Here is a 12,947-nt window from a genome sequence, read left to right as displayed (position 1 = left end):
CTCATATGGTGGGTCCATGGATTTCTCAACGTAAGTATACGGCTTTGAGGTGGAAAATATAATTATTACACTCATATAAACATCGATAGTACAACGCGTGTCTTGCTAAACAAAAGAAGAATCAGCAGGTGCACCGATGACACCTATTTGTCTTGCACAAATGTTTGTCCAACTTACAGACAAATGTTTAGAATTGAAACCACTACTATTACAATTATTACTATTCTAAGTTTTACTAGTATTGCATTAAACCCATACGTTCCTGCGAATATTGTATCGAAAAACAAAAGCACAGACAGAGAAATCAATATTTGTACAGCTGTCGGCTGATGGTAATCACTTCTAAACGAACGTTTAATATCTGCGACTTCTGAGAGCACCACAAAAATCTAAAACTTCTTGAAGAACTAACATTTTATAAGATATCGGAAATAAGTCCCAAGATCTATTACTTCAAGCATCCAAGAACTTGTAACATCTTAGACTTCTAAGAAACCTTCAAGACTATTTTAGCATCAAAAGAAATAATATAATATATAACACATAATATTTTACACATCGTATACCTCCGCTACCCTACACAAGCCTGGATAGTTGGGATTTGTGCCCGTTTTGCAGCCGGAGCCCTTGACACCACGCTGATAGACGGGACTGCCTACCCAATTGGTGGTGGCATAATTGCAGGCCATTAGGAAATTGTTCATGCCACTCTCCGTATAAAAGGCAGCCGCACAGCCGCAATGTGTGTTCTTCTCCTGGGCCATGGCAGTGAAGTGTCCAATTTGCCTACAAGAAAAGCAAATCTAAGCAAGAATCCAAGCTAAGTGGCTCAACTAAACCACTTACGGTCCACTCCAGTTGCTTGGGTACTTGTTGATGATCGTCATTGAGGCATCCTTCTGCTCGCCCCACCACATATTCACGGAGGCGGTGATCAGCTGCGGTATGGTCATGCCCGATTGGGGACCCGAGTAGCCATACATGGCCAGATTCTGGCCACTGGCCTTGAACGTCTGCGTGTTGTGGCAGGCATCGTGATTCATTTTGCACTGCTTGACATTGAGCGCCGCCAATTTGGCCAGCTCTGGGTTCCATCGCATGGTGGCCATTCGCTTGGCTGGCTTGTATTTTGCCATCAGTCCGCTGGCGATTCTATTTCGCCTGACGTTGTGCATCTTCAGGATTTGCTTTCGCTGGGCCAGATCAAAAGTCACAGCAGATGGGGCGGGACTTGTGGGACAGGTCGAGGCCCAGGCCTGAAAAGTGTGTGTTGCAAAATCCAATCAGATCCTTTGCAGATTTTTCGAGCTATCCACTTACACCATTATTGTTGCAGGCAATGTGCGTGGAGCTGCCACACAGCGCGGAGTCACAGTAGTTCGGTGTCTGTGCCTCGGCCAGAGCCAAAAGCACGCCGATGATCGAAAACAGAGCCACAACCGGTCGCAACATCTCCACAAAGGTATATCAGGTGTTCATCCGCCAGCTGGATCTTCTTATATAGTGAGCCCCCAAAAAAGACACCATTGTTCGTGCTGTGGAGCGTGTCTTCGATGTTTAATTTGACTTATTGTTCAGTTAATTTCAATATTTGTCTGCAAAGGCCCCCCAACTGTATTTGCCTGGGAGTTATCTGCAGTGTGTACAAGTGCCAATCCAAGCTCCGCTCCCGGCCACCAATCTCAGCCCAGGCATTTATGAAAACCAGAGAAAAATACCTCTAAGGATGAGATTGACATCTGGAAGGGTGTCTTGTTGCATATCCCCAAGAACAGACTTAAATCCCATTAAAGAAACGCCTGACTAACATCTATCCATAGATCGTTGTTTTTTGTCTTTCAGAACAACCAAAATTTAGTTTTCTTTTCCACCCTGATTAGGGTATTTGCCACATCGTTGGGGGGGAGTCACCTGTTTTATTTATTAGCATAGTCCCAATCTTAATATTGTTTTCATTCTTAAAGACAACAAACATAATTAAACAGCATTTAAAAAAATTAAAAATAAATGAGTAAAGCTTTAGAGCTATTCTTTGATGTTTCATCCGCTTCCGTTTGATCTTTCAATATAACTTGAATAAATAGAGGAAATATTTGAGTACCAAAAGTGTTCATAAAACGGTTGAAATGGCAGTATTTTTAATGATTCATTGGGAAAATATTCATCATAAATGAATGCAGCAATTTATTTAAATTATTATTTAAATAATAATTCAAACGTAAACAAAACTCAGTAGTTCTCGGAATAATAAATTGTCAAATGTTTATAGATCGATTATTTTATATTCCATATTGGGTACAAAACCTTTAAACAGGAATCCCCAACAACTGTATTACCTTTCAGGCCTCGAAAAGTATTTAATGTCAAAAAATTAAAACCAAGATAGGGAACATTTTAGTCGATTTTAGTGGCGTTTTCGGAGTAATTCAGTTTAAAAAATGAGTTCTTTAACAAAATCAGACTCCTTTCTGAACAATCTGGAGATAGCGCACGTGAGTCCCAAGTGCCACCGCGACAGTTCCCCGGGATGCTTGCGGCTGGTGCGAGAGTCGCGCTCCCCCCACACCCTACCCCGCACAACACATAAAGTGCGAGCCGTGAGGAGCCAGGAGCTGAATATCAAGGCAGGGCGCGAAGCCACACGAGCGTGTAGTCAACATCGGAGGAAGGCAGAGGACGGGACCAGATCCCTGCTGAATGCCACCGTGATGGAGGTCCGACGCCGAATCCGCGAGAAGCTCGACGAGGAGGAAATAATCCGTCATCAAAGGATACTCGGAGAGGAGGAGGAGGAAGCAAGGAACATGCACCAGGTATCCTCGACGACCCTCGCCCGCCTAATGGGCCCCCTGCCGATACCGCCTGAGTTCTCGATGGCCGCTCGTGTCCAACTGGAGCAGAACCTGAAGGGGGTGAGAGCGAGGGAGGCGTTCTACCATTTTGGGGAGCTGGTGGATCGGATTAACAGTAGAGCCATCCCGCGGATGGAGGATCTGCGAGTGTTCTTCTGGTTCGCCGCCGTCCTGCAGTTCCACATGTACCTGTGGCACCAGCCAAAGCATCGCCGCTACTTCGTCCTCTGCTATGCCCTCGAGGACCGTCGCGACTTCATGGCACACGTCACAATACCCTGCGCCCTGTTCCGCGAGCTCGTCGACATCTACCCCCAGACGGTGGACAACGGCCACTTCGTGGAAGATATCTTCCAGCTGGCGCCCGCGCCCTTGAGGCTCTTCTCCTTTCTGAAGGTCGTCTCGAACCTGATCCACGCCCGCTCCCTTTACGATCGGCTGGGGGAGCTGATCTACGGGTTCTTCCAGCCCCAGGACACGCTGCTGAAACTCACCAGACTACAGGAGGACTGAATGCCTTGAAAATTAAACGTTGATATTGAGATACATATTTTCTTTCGGAATCAAAAAATTGTAGAAATAAAATGCGATAGAGTAATCTTCCTTGGAGCGTGGAGAGATCTTCATGTGAATGCGTGCACATATGGGGGAATGTATGGACAAAAGCGTCTGGCAGCACCCACATTCATACATTCATATGCACATATGTATGTGGATGAAAAGTGTTGCTTGTTCTGCCGTAGGTTTCCGCGTTCTGATAAAGACTTTGCAGGCAGAAGGCAAAGGGGATGTACATATGTATGCATGCCTGTTTGATTATTAATCCTTCATCGATTAATGATAATTGATTATACATTTGGGAATTGTTTTTAAAATTGTTGGACGTTATCGCAAAATCGATTCCCCGAAGATCTCTGAATTATCCCATAAATTGATCCTCAATCTGTCACGATTGGGGTTCCCGGTCGGTCCGTTCCGGACTGACCCTGGCGAGGAAATTATCTCCCTTGTGAATCGTAAATCAATTGATTAGATTTGGGCGATGATATGTATATAAGCGCAATGCTCCAACACCCGACTTCAAAGTACCTTTCCGTACTTACAATCGCAATGAAATTCGCTCTTTTTGCGCTCCTTGCATTGGCCGACTGCTCGTCGGATATCTGCAGGGGGGGATCGCACATCGACTGCGGTCACGCCAACTGGTGGAGCAGCAATTGTGAGCAGCAATATGTCAGCTAGCTTGTGGCCTGTTGGCTGCTAAATGTTTCAGCAGGCATAAAAGCGGTGCAGTTAACCGACCCCTAGGTGCATATTTCCCACTCGTTCTAGCTCCACCAGCAGATCAAATCAGGGAGAGAAAAACTCTTTCCACATTGCTTGCGGTAGGAATTGTAGAAAATAATAGGATTCGGCTGCGTCCAAGCAGAGCTTTTATTGTCGAAATTGAAATCTTCATGTGGGATTTGGGGGTAAGACATAATTCTACAGAGAGTAACATTGCCTGTAGAGTCAGAGAGAGAGAGAGTGAGCTTTTGCTAGGAAAGAGATTAGCAGCGACCTTCAATTCTAACAAAGAGAGGAGAGAACCAAACCACAACGATAAACGCCAAGCGTTCGGAGCAAAATTCTCACTCAAGTCACACGCATTTTATTTGTACTTATTTGTACTACATAAAACTTTGTACATAAGGCACAGCTAAGATTTGCGATCAAAATAATACAATAAATAAAAGGTAATCCTGGAGTACATTTATTCATTCATTTGTATGAGTATGAGCTATCTCGCGACTAAGTATATTCACGAGTTGTATTTCCCATTAAGACATTATCTTTGGCTTGATTGGGCAAATCACAATAACATTTTGGAATTGTTATTGCTAAACTCTTCCTCAAAGAACTCTGAATAGAGGAAGCATCCCATAAATTGATCCTCAATCTGCCACGATAAGGGGTCCGGTCTGGTCTGGTCCGGTCTGCTACTGTGTCTGCGTCTGGTGAGGCGATGCTCTCTCTCTCTCCGTGTATTTCGAACAAGAATTGTGAATTGGCAATCGTAAATTGATTGATTAGATTAGACGAATGTGCGGATGGAGAGCTCCACTAAATGGTTGCCATGATTTATGGCTCGGCTGCAACTGCACTTTCGCGATAAGTCTTTTGTTATTCCACATATAAGCACAAAGCTCCGACAACCGACTTCATAGTACCTTTCTGTACTTCAAATCGCCATGAAGCTCGCTCTATTCGCTCTCCTCGCATTAGCTGTGGGTCTGGCCCAGGGCACGGACTACTGCTCGTGGGACATCTGCAATGGGGGATCGCACATCGCCTGCGGCCACAGCAACTGGTGGGATGGTCGGTGTCCCGGGGATGCGGAGATGATTGATATTAACGACGACTACAAGTGGGTCTTTGTCCACTCGCACAACGACAAGAGGAACTACATTGCTGGGGGATATGATCCCAATCACAATGCTGCCTGCCGCATGGCCACCATGGAGTGGGACGACGAGCTGGCCTACCTGGCCTCCCTGAATGTCCGCCAGTGTGAGATGAGCCACGATGGCTGCCACAACACCGACAACTTCAAGTACTCTGGCCAGAACCTCGCCTGGCAGGCCTACTCCGGCGATCTGCCCGACATGGGCTACATCCTCGATAACAGCGTCCAGATGTGGTTCGATGAGGTGCACAATTCCAACAGGGGCATCATCGATGGCGGTTATCCCAATGGCTACTCCGGACCGTAAGTCTTCAATGGACCCTCCTCTAGATAGTCATCCACCTAATCAACCTTTCCCTTGCAGGGCCATTGGCCACTTCACGGTGATGATGTCGGAGAGGAATACTCGTGTGGGCTGCGCCGCCTCCAGGTACCATCGCGATGGCTGGAACCAGGTCCTAGTGGCCTGCAACTATGCCACCACCAACATGATCGGACGACAGATCTACTCCAGCTGCGACTGGGGCGCACAGGGCTGCGGTTCCGGCACCAATGGAGAATTCGGTAACCTGTGCTCCCCCTCTGAGTGGTACGATGTGAATAGCTGGTAAAAAAATCACAAGTGAAACCTTTTAATTTCTTCAAATCGGAGAATAATTAAAGGGCCATCCAGCGTTTACGATATTTGCATAGATGCTGGTTTTACTTATTTAATGGAACTTTAGGAATGAATGGAAAATGTAACTTTCTTTTACCAAGATTACCCATCTGGGAGATAGTCCCCTTACTGGTGGCAAGTTTTGTATCTTGTATTGAGGTATGAAGTGCGATCATGTTGAGTCCAATACAAGAGGCAGCATGTGGCACTCTACGATTTGGCTGTGTGGCTCCATGGCTGTTATCTTCTTTTTGAAGTAACGATTGTAATTGTTTTATGAAGATTGTGTTCATATTGTAGATGGAGCACACACCTCTTTCTTTCATTGAGTACTGATTTTGATTTATTATTCTACAGGTTTGGTGGAAAAGTACTTTAAATGTTTCAATCAGTGAAAGCACCAGTGATAGTAGAAATTATATTAACAAGAACTACGCGTATTTAGATCTATAATGCACAGTCTGTTGGCAGAATATTTATGCAGGCTTTGATTGAACTTCATCTCTTTCTGGGACACACTTTAATTCAGTCTCTAGAAATCGAGTCCCTGGGCACATCCTCCATCCTTGGCTGGGCTCAACAGTTGTCGCATTGGCTTTCTGCCTCCTGCAATCGGTTTTTGGATGGATGGAGCAACTGTTTTGCTTGCAGAGATTTTCGGCTTCTATTGTGCCATCGCCATTGCCACTGCCATTGCCATTGACAGTGCCACATCTCTATATATTGCTTCCGGCGACTGTTGTCTATGGGCTCGTACGATAAGCATTCTCGTAAATGCGGGGGATTCCATGGGGGCTGTTGTGCCGTGTCATTGTTGTTACATCTCGAATTTGTCGTGAAATGTCTTTGGTAATCAATTTATATGTTCCGTTCGTCGGCATCGTAGAGCTTCTCGTTTAGTTTTTTTGGTGGTTTAAGCGCCGCGAAATGGGGCAGCAATCGACAGATGCTACAGCCAGGCCGCAAGCCGAAAGTCGCAAGGTTTTACCTGCAAAAATTCTCAATAGTAACACGTTGTCTCGTCTGTCCGTCTGTCAGTCTGTCTATCCGTCTTGTACTCATTTCTGGCATCCGCCATCTACCTTGAGGCCATCAACTTTCTGTCTCTCCGTCTTGCTGTCTATTCCACTGTCAGTGGCTGTGGCTGTGGCTGGTCTGGTGCTGGTGCTGGTGCTGTCTGTCTATCAGGCTGGGAACACTGGGACCCCGTGTCTCTTCCTCTGGGTCCTGTTGCTGCGTTGGCGTACGTGAAAATGAAGCATTTTCCATTTGATGATAACAAAACATGTTTGGCATATTGATGAATGCCTCCAGAGAATTGTTGTCCTTTCTCTCTCTGTGTCTCTCTGTGCGTGTATGCCGCCGCCGGGTGCTACTACCACTGCCATTCCCACTCCCACTCCCACTCCTGCTCAACGTCACATTTCAGCACATCTTGAGGCAAGGATTCGAATTAGGCAGCAGCCGGGACTACTCGGTGCTCGATTTTAATGATGTGACTGATGGACGAGACCAACGAAAAATGTTGTATGTACTTTAGGCAGCCGCTTCAGTGTTTCTTTGGTTGTGGTTTTCCCTTTGGCTTTTCCTTACATTTCCCCATAATTCTCTACCTTCTACTGCTTCAGTGCCTCACTGCTCCCCTGCTCCCCTGCTCTACTGCTTATTCACTGCCTGTTTATTTATGCGTGCTTCGGCGTTTGTTTGCTTTTGTGAATACGTGATTCGCCCGCCCCACGCGTTCGTGTAGAGCCGGGGTGTGGGCCGGGTGGACTGCTTGCCAGTCCAATTGGTTATGGCTGGCATCCGTAATAAAAATATAAATAATAATAATAATAATTTCTCACTTCATTTGTTGCACAAATCGAAAATAAGCCATCAGTCTGGCGCAGGTTCGTTTCGTTACTCTGAAAGGCACTGGCACTGGCAGTGGCAGTGGAGAAGGTTAATGCGGCCCATGCGGCGTATGCGTAATTTGCTGAGTTTCAGTGGCTCGAACGGAGTGGGAGAGATCAGAGCTGTATTAAGGGGAATGATTGAATGAATACCCATAACTGTTCGCCAGAATGGACCTTTAAAGGTACAAATAATGCAAGTTTTGCTCATTCTGTAATCAAATAAATGGCTCCATTCGGGGTACTGTAAATATGTGCATGTGCTGAGTGAAGTTTGGTTCCTTTTTCATGGGTTTTCTATAAATATGTGCGTAGATCTATCAGAACTAATCCACAATTGAGCTGGATTTTGCTCAGAATATCCTCAAGCATTTCCAATTCCTTTCCCACTCCTAACACCTTAATCATTTCTTATTAGAGCAAAGCCCCACATTCAACTGATTCCCCTCCCATAATGGGGGGACATACTCGTATAAATAATAAAATAAAAGTGATTGCCGCAAGGGAGAACGACTACGTCTCTCCGCTGCAAGAAAAATCATTTAAATTCAATTACAGCAAATTATGGTGCAGCCAGCCATGAATCGGAATCGCAATCCGAATCAGGCGCAATTTAAATTACCAACAAGGTGTGGATATATACACATATGTATATGTATTTACCATGTGCTATGTGTGTGTGTGTGTGAGATATATCTTGTATCTATTTAAGCGCAGCACACAGGAAGCCATAAAAATTGTTGCTGCCAGGAAGCCAAACGGCGGGCGGCGCCATCTTTTCCACACGATACAAAATTCGTTGAGCCTTTGGTGTTCGAAGAGTGTGGATGATAGGATGGCAGGATTGGCGGCTACTTTGGGGGTGAGTGGTTGAATCCGGGTCTGCCCATGGCTGGTGAAAAACCGTTTAAAGTTGGCCGATGTGCTCGTATTAGCATTTCACTTGAGCAAAGTTTATCGAAAGGCAATCATAAACCAATTTATTAAAACGGACAAGCAAAAAGTTTTCTGCCCCACAAGTTTTACCTTATAGCAGAAGTGGGAGAAATCCACCCGCCTGCTAGGCCAGTGGGGTAGTGCAGTCAACAAATTGATATGAAATTACTTTGAAGGGATTGAAGGGAGGAAAAGCGATGGAAATTCTAGTATGGAAATTTGAATATTTAATTTTTTACTATTATATTAATCAAACCGCTAGAAATGGATGGGAAATTCGATTTAAATGCAAGCCAACAGAAATTCAATACATCTGCAAGCGATGGTTGATGGATGGAGGATAGTTATTGATGGAAAAGAGAGATGTTGGAGGGAAGCTGGAAGACATCCTAGAGGTTGTAGTCGTAGGTAAAGTAATGTAGATTGGGGCAAGAAGTACTTGTGCGTCCTTGCAGAATGGTTGGCAAAGAGCAAAGAGGTTGACGCAAATCCCAAGAGATGTAAATTATAAATATTATGAGAAATAATTTTCTTTTCCCCAAGTTGGGTTTAGTTTTTTGAGCGGCCAAAAAGTATGCAACTAAAATGCATCTTCCTGCTCTTGTGATTTCATACTTTTTGGCATTCTTATTTCCTCAAAGTTTTGGCATCTTTTAGAATTAAATTAAACCCAAGACTTTTCTTTGCTACAAGCCGAAATCCAGCAACTAATGCTCAAATTAATTAAGCTCTCTAAACACCTGCTCCTGGCATCATGCGTGTTGTTTCTTCGCAGAGAGTTCCCTGCAGCTCAATGTCTAATAATTTCTTCTCCATATTCATAATTCTTTGTTGTTTTTATTGTTGAGTGGCACAACTTCCGGGACGCTGTAAGGATTATGCTGCTTTTGAATGGCAACACAAGAAAGGAAATCCTGTTACTGCAGAAAGGAACTTGAAATTTGTTTTGTGCTCGCTGCTCTCCACCCCCGTGCCCAGTCTGTTTATGCTTTTCCGGATAAACATTTTCCAGAAATGTGTTCTTGAATGCTTATGCTCGTGTCTGTGACAATTATAAGTATAAAACACACACATGTGGGGTCGGTGTCGGTGTCGGAGTCGGAGGCGGGTTTCTTCTTCTCGGAGGGAAAATATTAAATTAGCTGCCAAGTTGTGAGCCAATTTCAATTTGTGCTTCGCGTGGCAAACAATTTTTAAGCCATGTCGGGACTGGGACCGGGAGTGGGTCTGCGACTGAGGCTCAGGACTCACTCGCGACTTTCCTCTTTTTCTCGTGTCGTTGACATGTCGAGTGACTGTGCATGTGTGTGAGTGTATGAGTGTGCATGCGGGGTGCTTTTTTTGTTGTAACTATGAGTGTGCGAGTGCATGCCATAGCATACTTTAGAGCGTTGCCATTCATTAATCAAGTTCAGGGCACTTTAAAGTGCTGCCCAGAAAGTGGGTGGCAGTGTAAGGAAGTGGCAGGAACTACAGCCCACAAATGTATGTACATGCAGGCATATGTGTGGAAGAAGTAAGAATCCCCCCATATCTCTAAAATAAAATGCCATGCGAATGTAAGTTACCTCCTAAAACGGGTAAGCTCTAAGAAAGCTTTCTTTTGAAAAGAAAAAGTTGACTGCAAAAAAATAAACTTAATCAAAATGATGCTCAAAAAGTATTTGTTCTGCAGAACTTATAGTTTCCCCGAGACTGGTGATTATAAAGACAGAAAGAAATGTCTTTCAAAAGGTTTCCTTCTGCCACGCACACTCTTCTTCACGACTACGAGGGGTACACATAAAATATATATAAAAGAAATGTTATAATGATGAAATAATAAAGCCGCACAGCACAAGCTAAACAAATCCTCAGGGGAGACCCCAACTCCAACCCCCCCCACACACACACACACCCACTTGCCACATCCTGGCCGCCATAAACGTTGATAGTCATAATAAAAAAATGCCAAAAGAATGAATGCCGCAATCCCATGCCCATGGAACCCCAGTACAGCCTCCTCCTGTCACTTATCCACATAGAGCCTCCTGCCACCATTCTGGACAGCCTCCTGCCACCAATCTGGGCAGCATCTTGGCGGATGCCAAAGACAAACAAAGGGGAGACACCATAGCAACAACAGCAGCTTCTTATCGCCACCACCCGCCGCAGAGATGGGGCATAGCATGGGCTGTGGGTGTGGGGATATGTGTGTATGTATGTACAACCCCTTAGGGACGGCTCTGCCCTACCAGCTGTCCGGCCATTTGCGCTTTGTTAAATTGACCGCTCACATGCAACTTGGGGCCATATAGAACAATAAATATTTATATGTAAATGCCCGTGCCATATTGCGAGCGACCTAAGCTGCACTGCCGCACCCAGGGGTACAGTTCACACCGGGATTAGTGGGCCCGAAGGTAGCACCAAAGTAAGCCATAAACTGTTCCAGTTGATATCGCTTACCCACGGCATGGGCGGCTAAAGCAATGGGAAATATCGGCCACTGGCAAAGATTAAAGAGCCAACCAACAAATCGATTAGCAAATGGAAAAGTAACTCCGTTGGAGAACATTCTTACCAGATATTCCTGGGACATCTACTCGTACAGATGCAACAATCATGGAGAGCTTGCCTCGCATGTGAGACTCCTTTCCTACCCTCCACGGGCCTCCAGCCGAGTGGGTTGACTGGGATGGGTTTGTGACAATCGCATTCAAATGGGGTTTTCGATTGCAGAGACAGGAGCAGAAGCCATCGGCCCGTCAGGGGGTCCGGGACAGCTCTCTGTCGCATGCCATGCCATCCCAGACCATGAATTTGGCTCCCGTCTCGACTTTGAGCTTCAATTTCCTCTGACGATGCAGCGCAATCCATCAATCGAACTGGGGGAAGTACATGTGGCAGCTGGAGCGATGCAGAGATGGTGTGGTGGAAAGCTGCAGTGATTCTGCAGTACTTTTGCAGCTACTTTATTATAATTTATCTGCCCATCGCTTGACGGACATTAAATGCTTGATTACGAGGCTAATACATATGTGCATATACTCGTACATACATATGTGTTCAAGTGTACTCTCTCGCTGCAGCTCGTTATTCCCTGGTATATTGTTCTTCGTTCTCATCCTGTTTCTACTTGGAACTTTGTAGTTGCAAATTGTGTGCGGTTTTGCTAGCAAATTAATGAACTGCACACACAGCAGGCTTCAGCTTCTGCCATTGCTGGAATTGCTGCAACGAACGAGAAATGAGGTAACCCACTGGGCACACGGACACTGCAAACAGATAATCATCTTGTTGCTTGTACTTGCAGCACTTTATCTATGGTCTCATACATACACTCTCAATAAAAATACAAGCAGCTCTGATTTCTGCCACCAGCACTTCATTTATGTACTTACATACACATGTAAATTCCTACCAGTTATCTCCCAAAAATCGCACAAAATCGATGCAAAGACAATATAATGGAAAGAGGAATAACTGTAAGTACATTTGAATGGCAATACGCGTGTGTGAGCAAGATTTCTTCGTACGAAGAAGAGCGAGAGCGTAAAAATCTATAAATAGAATGCGCTTGCATGCTGACGATCTTCGAGACGGAAATATATATTTATGAAATATCTTCTTCTTCGAAAAGCCGTTTAATTTGAAGTCGCTTTCCTTATTCCATGCTCACTCTCTTTCTCGCTCGCACACTCTGCCCCGTGCAGAGTCGGACCACTGCAGTGGCCAGTGCACATTTTAGTCTTCAAGTACCGGTTAGAAAAAAGAGTGTGCCATTGAAATGTAGATGTGTCCGTATGTTCGTTCCGCTTCCTACCATCTGTGCTGTCTTTTATTGTACTTCAACCAGGTATTGGTTAAGATTTATTGATAAATATAAAATATCTGAATATTGTAATATGTAATTGTTACAGTTCTGAGCAAGGCCCACAGGCCCGTGAGGCAAGCATCAGAGGCTGGCTGTCGTGCGGCGTTCAACAGGCAATGACGGAGTGTCAGAGAGCAGAGTCGACTTACCTACAGCTGCCGCTGCCGATACCATATTAATGAGTATACTATATGTACATAGGTATGTAATATAACTAAATTGCACACACATAGCTTATAATTTGTTTATCCAACAAATTTCTGCCACAACAATCGTCTGTCATGGGCGCTGCCATTCTGATTGT

The 12,947-nt window shown here is 44.9% G+C and overlaps 2 protein-coding genes across 2 annotated transcripts; one reads left to right on the top strand and one right to left on the bottom strand.

Annotated features, from left to right (window-relative positions):
* Positions 1-533: 533 nt before the first annotated feature.
* Positions 534-1,465, bottom strand: LOC117903894 (antigen 5 like allergen Cul n 1-like). The gene is made up of 3 exons (XM_034816396.1): positions 1,321-1,465; positions 847-1,256; positions 534-786 (listed from the first exon to the last, which is right to left on the bottom strand). Exons 1-3 carry the CDS (start codon positions 1,450-1,452, stop codon positions 552-554), a joined length of 777 nt encoding a protein of 258 aa, XP_034672287.1. The 5' UTR covers positions 1,453-1,465; the 3' UTR covers positions 534-551.
* A 3,593-nt stretch (positions 1,466-5,058) lies between these two features.
* On the top strand, positions 5,059-5,982 carry LOC117903896 (antigen 5 like allergen Cul n 1-like). The gene is made up of 2 exons (XM_034816399.1): positions 5,059-5,601; positions 5,663-5,982. Exons 1-2 carry the CDS (start codon positions 5,084-5,086, stop codon positions 5,907-5,909), a joined length of 765 nt encoding a protein of 254 aa, XP_034672290.1. The 5' UTR covers positions 5,059-5,083; the 3' UTR covers positions 5,910-5,982.
* Positions 5,983-12,947: the final 6,965 nt, after the last annotated feature.

Source organism: Drosophila subobscura, chromosome A (assembly GCF_008121235.1).
Source record: "Drosophila subobscura isolate 14011-0131.10 chromosome A, UCBerk_Dsub_1.0, whole genome shotgun sequence".
Lineage (NCBI taxonomy): Eukaryota > Metazoa > Arthropoda > Insecta > Diptera > Drosophilidae > Drosophila > Drosophila subobscura.
Note: the sequence above shows the minus strand (reverse complement) of the source record. Positions and strands in the feature narration are given on the sequence as shown.

Excerpts from the sequence above, each read along its gene's own strand:
- LOC117903894 (XM_034816396.1), bottom strand. The coding sequence starts at position 1,452 with ATGTTGCGACCGGTTGTGGCTCTGTTTTCGATCATCGGCGTGCTTTTG. Across the intron at positions 1,257-1,320 it reads TTGCCTGCAACAATAATGGT|GCCTGGGCCTCGACCTGTCC; the intron begins GTAAGTGGATAG and ends CACACTTTTCAG. Across the intron at positions 787-846 it reads CCAAGCAACTGGAGTGGACC|GCAAATTGGACACTTCACTG; the intron begins GTAAGTGGTTTA and ends CTTTTCTTGTAG.
- LOC117903896 (XM_034816399.1), top strand. The coding sequence starts at position 5,084 with ATGAAGCTCGCTCTATTCGCTCTCCTCGCATTAGCTGTGGGTCTGGCC. Across the intron at positions 5,602-5,662 it reads CCCAATGGCTACTCCGGACC|GGCCATTGGCCACTTCACGG; the intron begins GTAAGTCTTCAA and ends TTTCCCTTGCAG.